This window comes from Eulemur rufifrons, chromosome 2 (genome assembly GCF_041146395.1).
Source record: "Eulemur rufifrons isolate Redbay chromosome 2, OSU_ERuf_1, whole genome shotgun sequence".
NCBI classification, from domain to species: domain Eukaryota; kingdom Metazoa; phylum Chordata; class Mammalia; order Primates; family Lemuridae; genus Eulemur; species Eulemur rufifrons.
In genome coordinates this window covers 23,859,476-23,876,208 of record NC_090984.1, presented here as the reverse complement: position 1 = coordinate 23,876,208, position 16,733 = coordinate 23,859,476, and the positions used below count along the sequence as shown (strand labels likewise).

The following is a 16,733-nucleotide window of genomic DNA, read 5'->3' as shown; positions in this document are numbered from 1 at the left end:
CTCAGGCTCGGCACGAGGGATCATGTAACCCAGTGATAGGGAAGACAAAATAATCAAACACGTCAAGAGCAGACTACTATGTAAGTCACAAGTGAAGATCAGAATGATTTATATTTTATCCAGAGTGATGGTGGAAACAAAATTACAGACAGACTTAGGATTCCTGAAACGTAAATTGTTTTTAATATATTTAAAAGCAACACAGAAGTCTTGATTTATAAAAAAATAAATATATAACATGACAAATTTATTCATGATCCTGGGGCTCTTACGAGGTCAAACTCTTTAATGGATGTATCAAATGAAAACATAAAACATATATGATGTTATATACACAGAAGCATATTCCAGTTGTAAAAGCAAACTCCTTGAAGGCTCAGAATAAACAAAAGTCTGTCTTCTGTTGCGGAAAGCACACCCAGAGCTAGGCCATGAGGTCGTCTCAGGCCACAGCAGCTTTTCACCAGCCAGCCCACAGTGTAAACAGCCAGGACAGGAAGGCACAGTCCTTCAGCTCACAAAGCCACCCAGGCTTCCAAACAACTGCAGAATGAACGACTCCCTCAAAGGCTACTCAAGGCTCCCCAGCCCCTGCTGTGATCATAAAGCACAGGAGGGATCATTTTGTCCTTACTTGTGGCTCTGTCCTAAGTCTGAGAGGAGACTGAGAAGGTACGCTCATTAAATCTTGTCATCGTAACACTGAATGAGAATCACGGTTCTGCCCGTGAGCAAGCAGTGAGCTGAGAGACACGGGCCCCTCACAGCAGGCCTCACTAGAGGCCAGGAACACGGCTGAGCAAGTGTGCACTTCTGACGCGAACAAGGAGGGCAGTGCTTTCTCCAGCTGACATGCTCTCAAAGGTGACGAAGTCTGGCTTAAAATACTTGACGCTGCATAAACTGGAGATTGGAGAATTGAGTTTCTAGCACTGTGACAACACATGACATAAAAAACCAAAAATCCAGTCTCATTAGCTAAATTTTGATTAAAACCTGAAATGTTTTTATGTAATCGCCAACAGGCTGGAATGTATCTGATACAGTTTAATCTGCTTTTGTTTCTTTGGCTATCTTCCAACTAGATCTAGAAACAGTTCTGACACCCTCAATCCTATTTTCCAAACCGCTTTCTTTCTGTAATTCTTAAGTTGGCTACTTCTCCTTCCTTAGAAAAATTATCCACCACAACCTTCCTAAGAGTGAGGGTGCACTTCAGAATAGAAGAGTCCTTCGGCTGAAATGGCATCTCCAAGGCCCACAGTTCGAATTGGGTCTTTACACACCAATACTGGCGTGAAGTGGAAGGATATCCCCTCCCTGTGCCATTCCACAACTGGCTCACCAGGGTTTAACACGATCCTGGACCCTGCCTCCGAATGGGAAGTCATGAACTCTCGGGGTGCCCTCAGAGACACTCGGCTGGCATCTATGGCTTCTGTCGCGCAGGCCTGAGTCCCAGCCACACGAGCTCCTGCAGCCACGGCTGCCAGCTGGTTGGCCCAGTGTCCATCCACAGTTACCAGGATGTGGTAGACCAGCGTGTGGAAATGGATCCTGGTGAGGTCCGAGGCTCTGCCTTTACTCCTTCCGTGTTCTTTCAAGATCCAGAAGAGGATGTCACTGACCATGCCCACATCAGGAACGCCATTCCAGGAGGAGACAGAAGAGTGAGGTCCAGATGCCGACTGGGTAAGAAATAACAGCTCCTGTTCATTCAGCCCAAGGGAGGTCACTGCAGGAAAGACCTGCTAACAAAAACAACGACAGGTCTCTTTCTGATGGACATGATCTAGCTCCTAAGATATCTTAGGACACAGCCAATGACTAAATGACAGAGAAGGCAGGCAGGCATCTTTCTTCCTTACTGCAGGACTCCTGCCCCTGAAGTCACTGCTTTAGCTATTACACCTCTACCTCCAACGTCATTAAAACTTGGGAGAAACTGGGAAGTTGCAGTTACACTGTTTCAGACCTAGTCTTCTGTTATATGCCATTATAAGCCTGTGGCAGAGCTGTATATATTTTGCTCTTCCCATGGTGCCTGGTTTTCGCCTTTGTACACACAGCGTATACTCTTACCACTGATGGGATATGGCCCTCAGTTCCTGAATGTCAGTAGGCATTTGGCCACTAAAATGGAGACCTTAGCACGTACACTCAGGGTCACAATGGTTTTTCAAATACAACACCAAGAAGCAAGAAAAATAGTCTCATGTTAGAGCTAAGCTTTTTAAGCAGGTGCACATTAGGAAGACCGTCTGCATTTAGTAGTAACACTGCGTGAAAAAAGTACCGAACAGGCGTCACTGAGCACATTTTCTATCTTATGGGGAACCACTGTATTCACCTGTCTTTCCAACTTAGCACTTCCCTCCCTAGAACCAGAGAACCACACATTAAGTGAAGGTTTCTACAGGAGAGATGAGTCCTGTATATATGTGTATGCATATAAAATTAAAAAAAAAATAATGTTCTATATACCTTTGTTAATGTAATAGTGGCTTTTATTTATTGCATGTTTTGTGCCAGGCACTGAGCTAAAGGCTTTATTTCATCCAAATCTTACCATAACCCTTTGAGAGAGGGAGGAACTGCCTCCATTTACAGACTAAGGCTCAGAAAGACTAAGTAGACTGAGAGAAAGTGAAATAATAATGGCTCATTTTTTAAAAAGTGAAAAGATACTCAACCTTAGAAAGAGAAAAGTAAATAAAACTATACTGAAGCCAGGTGTGGTGGCTCACACCTGTAATCCCAGCACTTTGGGAAACCGAGACAGGTAGATCGCCTGAGGCCAGGAGTTCGAGACCAGCCTGGGCAACATAGCGAGACTCTATCTCTACAAAAAAACAAAATTAGCCAGGCATGGTGGCATGCACATGTAGTCCCAGCTACCCTGGAGGCTGAGGTGGGAGGACTGCCTGAGTCCAGGAGTTCAAGATCACGGTGAGCTATGATCACACCACTGCACTCAGCCTCGGCAACAGAGCAAGTCCCAGTCTCTTAAAAAAAAAAAAAAAAAACAAAAAAAAACGACAACCACCGTAAAGGAAAACACCAAGAGTGAACACAATTGCAAACTATGGACTTTGGGTGATGCTGATGTGTCCGTGTAGGTTCACTGACTCTAACCAACGTCCCACTCCGGTGAGGCATGACAATAGCGGGGTAGGCTGTGCATGTGGGGGGAATGGGAGTATATGGGAACTCTGTACATTCTGCTCTATTTTGCTGTGAACCTAAAACTGCCCTAAAAAAGAAAGTGTATTTAACAAATCAAACTACAATCAGCCCTCCCTATCTGTGGGTTTTGCATCCACAGATTCAACCAACCTCGGATGGAAAATACAGTACTTGAGAGATGTGGAACCTGTGGGTAGGGAGGGCCGACTTTTCTTACCCATGGGGCCAAGTGCAGGGCTTGGGCATCTGCAGGTTTTGCTATCTGTGGGTATGGGGGAGTCCTGGAGCCACCCCCACTGTGATACTGAGGGATGACTCTATACTGAAATGCCATTTTTCATCTGTCAGACTGATGATAAATGCAAACTTTTAATCACATTCTGATGGCAAGGATATGAAGGAATAAGCACTTACAGATATTGCTAGTAGGAAGTAAACTGGTACAATTCTCATGGAGGGCAATCAGGCAATCTCAAAGTTACAAATGCTTCCAGTCCAGCAATTCTTTCTACTTCTGAACATTTAACATACACATGTACTTGCTCACAGGCGAAATAAAATCCCACACAAAGTCTTTCATTGCAGCATCGTATGTAACAGGAAAGGGCAAAATGTCCGTCAAGAAGATGCAGGTTAAATAAACTGAGGTGCATCCACGTGTTTATTTTAACCACGTGGTGTGAAAACACAGCGGACATTCTCCACATTAACGATACAGAAAATATCTCCAAGATACCTTTAGCAGGAAAAGCAAAGCGCAGAACAGTGTATTTACTATGCTGTACTATCTTTTTGGGTGAAAAATAAGGATATATTCCCATGTTTTCTTATATGGTACAAAATAACTCTGGAGGGATACAGAGGAAACTAGAAGGGGATTCCTAAGACTGAGGACAGGAGGGGAAAGGGAAGAACCAGAAAGAGGAAGACTTCATTGTGTATCTTTGCATATTTTGTGGTTTTTGAACCCTATCAATATATTACAAATTTAAAAGGTTAATAACACTAAAATGACAGGTGAGTAACTTTCCTAAGTTCATAAAGCCAGCGGGGACAAAGCTGGCTTGCCAATCAGGGCTCCAACACTTGTGCTTGTAAGCCTCACACACTCGCGTTTCTCCTAGTCATTGCCGTGTTCAAAGGAAGGAGCTGAACAACCAGATGCCTGGTGGGGGAGTGAAGTTCCCTCAAAGTTACCTTCCTTTGACCTGCTTCAAGTTCAACTGAAAGCAGCTGAGCTGGGCTTTCAGTTTTCTCCTTTGAGCTCTACTGCAATAAGCCATTCACTTTCAACTTGCCCATTCCAGAGGGAGAAATATGACCCATGAATCTAGCAGTTGCACTACGGTATTTCTAACCTAGCAGGAGATCCTGTTCCACAACGGTCCTGGATCCCCATGGATTTGGTCTGAGTGACACAAACCTACATTTCGGTGAGCCAGTCCCTGAGCCCAAACACGTGGTACTACTGGACAAAGGAGCTTCTCTGCAAGGCCCTATGAGGCTCAGGGCCAAAAGACACCCCATGTGCTGCCCCCGTGGTTACCTGATGCATAATGCTGCTCATGAGCTCCTTATTGGTCATGCTGGCCAGCTCTAGGTGAACTGGAATACCAGTGGGGATGTCAGAAATGGCGGTTACAACCTGCAAAGAGAAGAGGACAGCATTGCCGTTAGAAATGAAGGGAGTCAGGCAAGAGGGAAGAAAAGATCAGGCCATGAGAGGCAATGCCTCCTCGTGATTGCTTTCTTTGCACCATCACAAGGGCCACAAGCAATGTGGCTCCCCCCATTGTCTCTGTGGACAAGGGATACTTTTCCCAGCAGGGAAGACTAGGCTCTGCAGAGAGCCATCGGGGTTACAGAATCAGAGACGACAAAGATCTGCCCCTGTATATTCATGTTGCCAGTCTATTCCTGTGACCTAAACTGAGCAGCTGGCTTCAACTGCTGCACAGATCTGTAGGAACTGCAGCATAGCTGATGTGAAGTGAGATGATACAGACAACACAAAGGACACAAACTACAACCCCTGCAGCTTGCATGGAACGTTCCATTTAGCACAGGATGCAGAGGCTCAGGCAAGAAGATGTTCTGACCTGTCCTACTCGAGCTGCCGCCCACATCTGGAGGGATACAGCGAAGCGCCTCACTGGAGTAGGAGGCAAGCTTCACAGCCAGCTGCCAAGGTATGTCCCTGGGAGGCCGGGACCCAAGGCAAGGCAGCACAAGCTACAGAGGCCGAAAGAGGCTGGAGCCTGAAGAAAAACAGCAGCTGAAGTCTGTGAAATTCTGTAACAGAGCTATTACCTCTAAGAGTCTTTTCCTCTGGAGCTCCTTGCTTTGTCCCTCCATCATGTGCAATCCAGAGAGGACCACCAGGTCTGGCTGAAACTCCTCCAGGCTAGACACAAACACCTCCAGCATATTCATGGCCCCGTTGGAGAGGTCGTGAGAGAAGATGAATCGGTTGGCATGGGGAGCTTTTAACTGGCCCCATTCCTCCCCTAGAAAAGCCCAGTCAACACAATGGGAAGAAAAGGAAGAGGCTTTAAGTCTCCTAGCTGTTAGGGGGCTTTACGGTGCCTCACAGGAGCCTTGGCTCTGAGCAGGCTGGCTTCTGGCTGAGTGGACCCCAGCCACAAAGGTCTACGGTCAGCAAGGCACTGCAAGAAACAAACCAAAAACCTAAACCCAAACCCAACAAAGAAAGAGAAACACAGTATGGAAGCCGTATGCCCTCTTCAAGGTGATGAGCTCCCCTTGAGTTCCAGGAGAGCTCCACTGTCCACTGAGCTCTCAAACACAGGAGACAGTTACAGAGCAGGAGCGTGACTTCCAAATACCAGCATATAGCACATACTGCACGTGCTCTTGCAGAAAGGACAGGCTGCCTTTTTCAGAGCATGTTCCACCTCACAGCAGTGCCCTGAACACCTTTCATTTAGTTGGAACCTAAGCAGGCTAAAGTTCCACGATCCAAGCTGACTGCACCTCCTCTTCCCTCCTGCCCACTGGTTGTTTCTGGGCACCTGATCCCACAGGGAAGAACACCTGTCTGCTCTAGCCGCTTTTGCATAAGTAGCTTTGGAGTGATGACTGTTCGAGACCAAATTCAAGTACTACTTCCTCCGTGAATGTGACACCTTCCCTAACGCTACCGCCCCCAAGCAGACTTGATTTCTTCCTTCCCTGGGCCACCACTGTATCCCATTATAGGACTGGGCACATAATTTTTGCAACAATTTGTTCAAGTGTCCATCTCTAGCAGTAAACTGCAAGCTGAGGGCAAGGTCCACGTTGTCTTCTGTCATCATACTCCTACCGCCTCAGGTGTGCCTGGCATACAGCCAACGTGAATGAATTAGCAAAGGAAAAAGTGAGCAAGAGAACAGACTGATGACCTAAATGCCCATGACAACAAAAAATATTGGTATGAACTCCGAATCCAACATATCCTAAATTAACAAGACTCTGTACAACAGGAAAAATACATCACATTGATATTATCTAGAAAGCAAGACAAAGACCTGACTCTTGAATTGTGACGATGCTAGGAAACGTGGCCTGACAACCTAGGAGGAAAGAGCCACACAGCATCCAAAAGCAACTGATTTCTTCAGGCAAGTGAGAGAGGCAAAAATAAACGGACTTTCACAAGGCCAGGACAAGGAGGCGTGTGGAGGGCCACTGTCTCCACAGGACACAGGGCTGATGGAGGGGCCTGAGAAGCAAGCAGATCGAAACTCAGCCTGAAACAGCAGTTCTCGCCCTCTCTCCTCGCAAAGCTTTGTGTTTATCTCTGCAATCTCTTCTCCCCATTTGTCACCCTGTCCTGGAGCCAGTAAGTCAGCAACACCTGTGTGATCACTCACTGGACTCCCAGCCCAAGCCTGAAAATGAGCTTTTCTGAGAGAAGGAGGAAAAAAAAAAATTGATAAATTCTCTTGGAATTTACCCATCTAGGTTAGAGAGAAGCTGGGAATGGATTTCTGTTAAGAGAGCTCACCAGAGGGCTGCTGCCACCAGACCAGGTTCCCTCCTGGGGCCTAGGAAAATGTAACTTCTCATACAGTTTAATGGAAGGCCCCTGCTTGGTACTAAGAAAATTAAGGCATTGGAAAGAAAAACTGAAGTGTGAAGCTTATAAGCCCACGGATGGAGACAATCTCCTTTTGAGAGAAGCTGTGCCGTCTCCTTAACTACCTACAACGCACAGCTGTCCAATAAAACATCAAAGTCTTGTTGAAGACACTGGACTCTCCACTCTGGAGTCACCAGGGAATATGATAGAAACCAGGAACCGCAAAGGTTCCCGGTTCACACTGTGAGTGCCAACAGCAGCGGAAGTGAAACGAATCTGGAACTGGTGGCGGTAGCACCTCGCAGGCACCACCTGCAGCTGTTCCAGACCCTTCCAGTCCACAGTCCTGATCATGTTTTTCCAAGCAGCTCACAGTGGTTAAACACACCAACCTCTTAATCCTTACCACAATGTGCCGGCAACCTTAACTCTTATTCCCCTTTTGGGGAAACTAAAACCGAGAGAAACTCAAAACTTATGTATCATTAAATGTGAATTGCCGACTTCAACATTGTGTCCTTAATTTCCAGACCTTGTCCCTCCTAGCTGATTCTGGTAAGCACCCAAAAGAGAACTAGAAGGAGGAAATAATTCCTTTTCAAACCTAGAGAAAGGCATAATTTTCAAGAAGCAATATAGTTCACATCTTACCTTAAAGTTAATTACCCTAGTAGGGGAGGTTCTCTTAATTGTCTGATGTGAAAGCAGTTCACTGAAGAGTGGCAAGTACTGCTTTAATACCGTTAGATGCTCGAGTCTTTAATAATGTATTGAATCAGGAACTCAAGAGTCTGAGTTCTGAGCAGAGGGAAAGACACACCAGGAAATACACAGAATCAAAATACGTCCAAGTATTTAAGATGCACTCAGAAATCAGATCTCTAGTCTGTGTAACACACAAAATCTGCTGGGGGTGGGTGTGTGATGGGTGGATTTGGATTTATAAACATTAGAAAACTACATAATGAGAAATAATCCACTCACGTACCAAGGAAAAAGAAAATGCTCCAAAGACAGTTGCCAGAGGCCTGGAATCAATCCTAAACAGCTTGGCACAGCCAGCCAGAAAGGCCCAGGGCATCGCTGAACAGATGTCACTTGCCTTTCTCTTTTCTTAGTAATAAAGGAAAACTTTATGTATGTTAAAGTATAAAACTTTACCACTTTTCATTTTTATTCAAGATGCCTGCTTTCCTACAGCCTTGTTTCTTTGGGTTCAGAGCAATTCTGCTTGCAGGCAGACCGGGGAATTTTCTTTGGTGTTAGAATACTCTGTCACTTTCCCTTGAGACGATGAAATGACCATTATCAGCTCAGTAGAACCAGTGGGTCAGGACACCTTTGGTATATAGCAAGAATAGGATCCTGCTAATTTATAAAGATCAATTTCTGGCACAGTCACACCCCAGTATGATAATACACTGTCCCCTGACCAGTGTTACCACCGTTATTTACTCGTTTCCTTACCTGCTTGATACTCTAGAATGAGGTGGAACTCATCCACTTCCTGCAGTGACTCTGGTGGGACAAATACATCGTCATCAAGCAGCTCATGTAGCTTTGGACCCACTGGACCACAAAGAAGAACCTGGAGACGAACAGCACGAAGTGTGTCAGAGGACCTGCTCTTCCCACAGCATCCCAACAGCGCCTGGGACAGGACGTACGTTCAGGCCAGTTCTACGCATTGCATCGGAACACTGGAATCCCAATCTAATTCTGACAGCTCTTGGTTTGGATGTTTGCAGCAGAAGGGCTGTTGCCAGGGCAGAGGCCTTTGGAGGGTATGGCCACAATGTGCCCAGAAAGGAGAAGGTGACAAAAGACCCAGGTCAGAGTTGTTAGGTACCACGCGCTGCTGTATCCCATACTCTCTGTTATGGACTAAATGTTTGTGTCCCCCCAGAAGCAGATGTTGAAGCCCTAACCCCAATGTGATAGTATCTGGAGATAGAACTCTAAGGGGGTAATTAAGATTACATGAGGTCATAAGGGTGAGGTCTTAATCAGACAGGACTGGTGGCCTTATAAGAAAAGGAACAGAGAGAGAGATTGAGTTCTCTACTCATGCTGCACACACCAAGGAAAGGCCAGGTGAGAACACAGTGACAAGGCGGCCATCTGCAAGCCAGGAAGAGAGCCCTCACCAGAAACCAAACCTTGCTGGAACCTTGATCTTAGACTTTTCAGTCTCCAAAACTAAAAGAAAATAAACTTTTGTTGTTTAAGCCACCCAGGCTGCGGTATTTTGCTATTACAGCAGGCCAAGCGGTCTGGGACACACCCTATCTCCACGTTCTCTCTTTTCCGTACTTTTACCCTGTGCAGGCAAACAGACACGAGATGTTGTTTGCCTGAAGTTGCCAGATGACAACAATTGTTTGAATTTTACACAGTACAGAAAAAGAGCTTCTGGATCACCATACCCTCAATAACCAGGTGACCTAATTTGGGGGATCAAGCTCCCTATTATATTTAACTATTATGTGAACAGGAAAACCTTCCAAATATGAGAATTAAAGAGCATCTCAATTTAGAAAGTTTAGGGGGAGATGCTCTGCAACTTCTCCAAAACTTTCTTCTTCAATTCCAGCCTGCCCCTCCCCTCCCCGCCGGCCATTCCTTCTAGAAGCCATTTCACATCTGCTGCAGTTCCTCAGCTCCAATAAGCTGTTTCTGGCTTGACACTCAAGGCCAGGCTAGCAGACTCAAAACCACTGAACAATGAGGTCTTGCACTAGGAGTTAAAGGAAAGTTCTAGAGTAATATGCAACCCAGAAGCTTCAAAAGCCATCTTTACTTGCTAATCACCTGTTTCTTTGTACCTTGCTTTGTACAGGGTACTGTTGTGTAGCTAACTAAGAAATCCAGCTTGTCTCCTCTTTCTGCCTTTAAACGTGCCCATTACTGGCCAATTCTGAAAAGTCTTGTCCCTGCCACTTTATTTCCTTTCTCTAATTCTTGGCTAGAACTTCACTTCTAAGATAACAAGGGCCAGATTTACCCTCCTGCCTAAAACAACAAAAATCAGACAAAATATATGAAACAATAGTTTTGAAACACCTGGACATCAGGCAACAAAGGACAGTGATTCCCAAGAAACAGGAATAAACTCAGTAAGCCCTACGCATGCCTCAGCGTATTACCATAAAAGAGTTTCCAGATGTATGAAAGCTGAAAGAACTTATCACCGGAAAACCTGTATCATAAGAAATGTTAAAAGAAGTCCCTCAGGCAGAAAGAGAATGACACCAGACAGAAATATGGATCGAAACAGAGAAATGAAGAGCACTAGAGATGGTATTGCTAGATAAGTACGTAAGATTATTTTCCTTATTATTTAAATCTCTTTAAAAGATAATTAACTGTTTGAACAAAAGTACTAACAATATAGTGTGAGGTTTATAACATATGTAGAAGTAAAATGTATCACAATAGTGGTATAAAGACTGGAGGAGAAGGCCGGGCGTGGTGGCTCATGCCTGTAATCCCAGCACTCTGGGAGGCCCAGGTGGGAGGATTGCTCAAGGTCAGGAGTTTGAAACCAGCCTGAGCAAGAGCGAGACCCCGTCTCTACTAAAAAAAATAGAAAGAAATTAGCCAGACAACGAAAAATATATAGAAAAAATTAGCCGGGCATGGTGGCGCATGCCTGTAGTTCCAGCTACCCAGGAGGCTGAGGCAGGAGGATTGCTTGAGCGCAGGAGTTTGAGGTTGCTGTGAGCTAGGCTGACACCACGGCACTCTAGCTCGGGCAACAGAGTGAGACTCTGTCTCAAAAAAAAAAGACTGGAGGGGAGAGATGGAAGCACAGGCTACCTCATCTTACTGTGCTTCGCAGATACTGTGTTTTTTACAAATTGAAGGTTTGTGGCAACCCTGCATGGAACAAGTCTATCTGCACCATTTTTTCCAACAGCATGTGCTCGCTTTGTGTCTCTGTTGCTGTGTCACATTTGTTAATTCTTGCAATATTTCAAATGTTTTCATTATTATCTGTTATGGTGATCAGTGATCTTTGATGTTACTATTGCAATTGTTTTGGGGCACCACAAATCATGCCCTAAGACAGTAAGCTTAATAAGCATGTGTGTGTTCTGACTACTCCATTGACCAGCCGTTCCCCCATCTCTCCCCCTCTCCTCAGGCATCCCTGATCCTTGAGACATAACAATATTGAAATTAGGCCACTTAATAAGCCTACAATGGCCTCTAAGTGTTCAAGTGAAAAGAAAAATTGTATAGCTCTCACTTTCAATCAAAAACTAGAAATGATTAAGCTTAGTGGGGAAGGCATGTCAAAAGCCAAGACAGGCTGAAAGCGAGGCCTCTTGGGTCAAACAGCCAAGCTGTGAAGTTGGAAAAGTTCCTGAAAGAAATTAAAAGTGCTACTCCAGTGCACACACGAATGATAAGCCTATTGCTAACATGGGGAAAGTGAGTGGTCTGGACAGAAACTCAAACCAGCCACAACATTCCCTGAAGCCAAAGCCTAACTCAGAGCAAGGCCCTAACTCTCTCTAATTCTGTGAAGGCTGAGAAAGGTGAGGAAGCTGCAGAAAAGTTGGAAGCTAGTAGAGGTTGAAGAAAGACGCCACCCCCACAACATAAAAGTGCAAGGTGAAGCAGTGAAGTGCTAAGGTAGAAGCTGCTACAAGTTATCCAGAAGATCTAGCTAAGATCACTGAAGATGATGAAATAACCAACACATTTTCAATGTAGACTAAACAGCCTTCTATTGGAAACAGATGCCATCTAGGACCTTCCTAGCTAGAGGAGAGAAGTCAAGGCCTGGATTCAAAGCTTCAAGTGACAGGCTGACTCTCGTTGGGGGCTAAGGCAGCTTTGACTTTAAGTTGAAGCCAATGCTCATTTTCCATTCTGAAAATCCCAGGGCCCTTAAGAATTATGCTCTATTCCGCTTGCACTCTATAAACTAAACAAAGCCTGGATGACAGCTTATCTAATTATAGCATGGTTTACTGAATATTTTAAGCCCACTTGTTGAGTGCTTGGAAAAAAAAAGTTCATTTCAAAATATTACTTACTGCTCATTGACAATCTTCCTAGATACTGAAGAGCTCTGATGGTGATGTATAATATTAACATTGTTTTCATGCCTCCTGATACAACATCCACTCTGTAGACCATGGATCAAGGAGTAATTTCAACTTTCAAGACTTATTTAAAAAATACATTTTATAACATTATAGCTGCCATAGAGTGATTCCTCTGATGGATCTGGGCAAAGCAAATTGAAAACCTTCTGGAAAGGATTCACCGTTCTAGACACCATTAAGAACGTTCGTAATCCATGGGTGGAGGTCAAAATGTCAACGTTAACAGGAGTTTGGAAGAAATTGATTCTAACCCTAAAAGGATGCCTTTGAGGAGTACCAGACTTCATGGAAGAAGGAACTGCAGATGTGCAAAGAGCAAGAGAACCAGACTTAGCAGTGGGGCCTGAAGACGTGACTGAACTACTGCAATCGCATGATAAAACCTGAACGGATGAGGAGCTGCTTCTTATAGTTTCTTGGGATGGAATCTACTTTTGGTGAGGATGCTGTGAACATTGGTGAAATGACAGCAAAGGACTTAGAATATGACATAAACTTAGTTGGTAAAGCAGCAGCAGGGTTTGAGAGGACTGACTCTAACTTTGAAACAAGTTCTACCGTGGGCGAAATGCTATCAAACAGCATCTCGTGTTACAGAGAAATCTTCCACGAATGAGTCAATCGATGTGGCAAACTTCATTGTTGTCTTATTTTAAGAAACTGCCACGGCCACTTCAACCTTCAGCAACTGCCACCCTGATCAGTTAGCAGCCATCAACATCGAGGCAAGACTGTCCACTCAGCAAAAAGATAACTTGCTGAATACTCAAATGGTTGTTTGCATTTTTAGCAATATTTTTAAATTAAGGTAGGTACATTTTAGACATAATGCTGTTACACACTTAACAGACTACAACACAGTTTAGGTAAACATAACTTTTATATGTACTGGGAAACCAAAATATTTGTATGAGTCATTTGACCACGATATTTGCATTGCTGCAGTGGTCTGGAACTAAACCTGCAACATCTCTGAGGTATGCCAGTACACTATTACAAGTTCTTACAGTACACATGGTGGTATATCGCTTGAAAGTAGACTGTGATAAGCTGAAGATGTACACTATTAAGCCTAAAGCAACCACTAAAATAAGAAAACAAAGAATTATAGCTAATAAGCCAGAGAAGATAAAATGAAATCATAGAAAACAATCCAAAAAGAGTACAGAAAAAGAAGAAAAGGGAAGATAAAAAGGTGGGACAAATCAAAAAACATCAAGATGTCAGATTTATGAGGTTATTAAGTATGAAATGTCCAATTTCCTTATGTACTAAGTTTGACAATTGATGTCTCTGACATTTCATTTTGACACTTCTTGGGTTTTTTTTTTTGTTTTGGGGGGTGGTTTTGGTTTTTTATTGTGAAGGTACATCCTCAGTCTTTCAAAAATGCACATTTTGGTTTGTGATTATCTTTCAAATTTTTTTTTTAGAGCAATTTTCATGAAATCATGGATAAGTCAAAAATTCATGTTATTTTCAAATATGAGTTCCGTCATGGAACCAATACAGCACAGACAGCTCAAAATATCAATGAAGAGTTTGGGAAGGATGTGGCTAATGAACACACAGTATGTTGATGGTTTGAGAAGTTCCATTCTGGTGATTTTAATCTTGAAAATGAGCCACATGGGCAACCTGAGACCACAGTGGATAATGATGAGCTAAAAGCTATAGTGGAAGCGAATCCACTTCAACCTACATGTGAATTAGCAGCAAGGTTTGACATTACTATTCCAACAATATTGGACCATTTGAAACAAATGGGCAAGGTAAAAAAGCTGGATAGATGGGTTCCACATGAATTAAACGAGCATCAGAAGAGAAATCGTCTCGAAGCTTGCCTTTCTTTTCTGTCATGACATAAAAGCAAACCTTTTCTACACTGTATTGTTACATGTGATGAAAAGTGAATTCTTTTTGACAATCGCAAGCATTTGGCACAATGGTTACCTAAAGATGAAGTGCCAAAACACAGTCCAAAACTGAATATTCATCAAAAAAAGCTAATGGTGTCTGTTTGGTGGTGCAGCGTTGATATTATCCACTACAGCTTCACGAAACCTGGTTAATCAATTACAGCGGATGTCTACTGCAACCAATTGGATGAAATAAGGATGCTTGTGATTAAGCAGCTGAGATTGGTCAATAGAGACAGTCCAATACTCCTGCAAGACCACATGTCGCAAAAAATACAACACTGCTCAAACTACAGAAGCTGGACTTAGAAACCCTCTGTCATCCACCACATTCACCAGACCTTGCACCAACTGACTACACTTCTTCCAGGCTTTGGACCACTTCTTGCAAGGAAAAATATTCAATTCTCAACAAGATAATGAAAAATGCCTTTCGTAATTTCATCACGACTCGCTCTCCAGGCTTCTTCACTGCTGGCATAAGCAAGCTACTGTAAAGATGGCAAAACTGTGCCTATAGTTTAGGTACATGCTTTGATTAATTGTACTGCTTCTTGTTTGAAAAATAATAATCTAAACTTTTGATTCAAAATCGGACATTTCATATTTAATGACCTAATAAAACAAACCTGATATATCAATAACCACATTAAATATAAATGATCTAAACACCCTAATTAAAAGGCAGAGATTATTATTTATTTATTGTTAATTTTAATTTTTTTTAGAGATGGGGGCTCACTCTGTCACCCAGGTGGAGTGCAGTGGTGTGATCATAGCTCACTGTAACCTTGAACTTCTGGGCTCAAGCCTCAATCCTCCTGCCTTAGCCTCCTAAGCAGCTAGGACTACAGGCACATACCACCATGCTCAGCTAATTTTTCTATTTTTTGTAGAGATGGGGGTCTCGCTATGTTACCAAGGCTGGTCTTGAACTCCTAACCTCAAGCAATCCTCCTGCCTTGGCCTCCCAAAGTGCTGGGATTACAGGTGTGAGCCACTGCACCTGGCCTATTTATTTATTTATTTTTGAGACAGGGTATCATTATGTTGCCCAGGCTAGTCTTGAACTCCTGGGCTCAAGTGATTCTATTACCTCAGCTTCCCAATTAGCTGAGATTACAGGTGCCCACCACTGCACCCAGCAAGAAATACAGTTTAAATATAAAGACATGAATAGGTTAAAAACACAAGGCTAGAAGAGATATACCATGTTAATACCTCAAAAGAAAGTTGTAATGGCCATTTCAATAAAAATAGATTTCAGAGCAAAGAACATTATGAAATGATTTTCTTTATCCCTGGTAATGATAAAGGGGTTAAATTCATGAAGGGAATGTAACAATCCTACCTATTTATGTACCTAATAACGTAGCTTCAAAATACCTGAAGCAAAATGTTAATAGAACGGCAAGGTTAACAGACAAGCGGCAATTATAGTTGGAGATGTCAAGACCCCCTTTCAATAATCGATAGGTCAAGCAGACAGAAAATCAGTAAGAATACAGATGACTTGAACAACACTATCAACCATCTTGATCTAATTGACATTTACGGAACAAGCCACCCAACAACAGAACTACCCACGTATATTCTTGAAAAGTTTTCAAGTGCACACAGAATTTCACCAAGATAGACCATATTCTGGGGCATAAAAAAGTCTCAATGAACTTAGTAGAAGTCAGGTCATAGAAAGCATATTTTCTGACCACAAAGAAATTAAAATAGAGTCAATAACAGAAAAATATCTGGAAAATCACCAAATATTTAGAAAGTAAATAACACCTCTAAATAGTCCACGAGTGAGCTTTTAAATAGTGCATCTCAAAAAATCAAAGGGAAATTAGAAAGTACTTTGAAGTGAATGAAAATTACAACAGTGTATCAAAATCCATGGGATGCAGCTAAAGTAGTACTTAAGGAGAAACTTATAGCACTAAACACCTATATCAGAAAGTAAGAAAGGTCTCAAATCAATGACAATAGCTTCTTAAGAAATTAGAAAAAGAAGTGCAAGTTAAACGCAAAGTAAGCAGAAGTCAATGAAAAATAATAAACAAAAATCAATGAAACCAAAAGCTCAATGAAACCAAAAGCTCATTACTTATTGAAAAGAGCAATAAAACTAATAAACCTTTAGTCAAACTGCTCAGGAAAAAAAAAAAAAAAAGAGAAGACATAAATGATCAATATCAGGAATGAAAGAGATAATTTCACTATAGATTCTAGAGATCTTAAAGGTATAAGGGATTATTATGATTAAATTTATGTCAATAAATTCAACAACTTAGATGAAACGGACAAATTCCTTAAAAGATACAGACTACCAAAGCGCATTCAAAAAAACAGAAAATTGAAATTTCCCTACATCTTCTAAAGAAATCAATGTTGGCCTGGTGTGGTAGCTCATGCCTGTAATCCTAG

The 16,733-nt window shown here is 42.8% G+C and overlaps 1 protein-coding gene across 7 annotated transcripts in view; it reads right to left on the bottom strand.

Moving 5' to 3' along the window:
- Positions 1-202: 202 nt before the first annotated feature.
- Positions 203-16,733, bottom strand: part of ADPGK (ADP dependent glucokinase) — a 30,047-nt gene continuing 13,516 nt past the window's right edge. For 4 of the 7 annotated variants that reach the window (XM_069457748.1, XM_069457764.1, XM_069457799.1 and 1 more), the window contains 4 exons: positions 8,738-8,858; positions 5,497-5,693; positions 4,733-4,831; positions 203-1,751 (listed from right to left, as the gene is read on the bottom strand). In XM_069457748.1, the coding sequence (XP_069313849.1) occupies positions 1,197-1,751; positions 4,733-4,831; positions 5,497-5,693; positions 8,738-8,858 (972 nt within the window). In that variant the 3' untranslated portion in view covers positions 203-1,196. The remainder of the gene's footprint in view (positions 1,752-4,732; positions 4,832-5,496; positions 5,694-8,737; positions 8,859-16,733) is intronic. The other 3 variants (XM_069457755.1, XM_069457771.1, XM_069457780.1) reach the window with 3 other exon arrangements.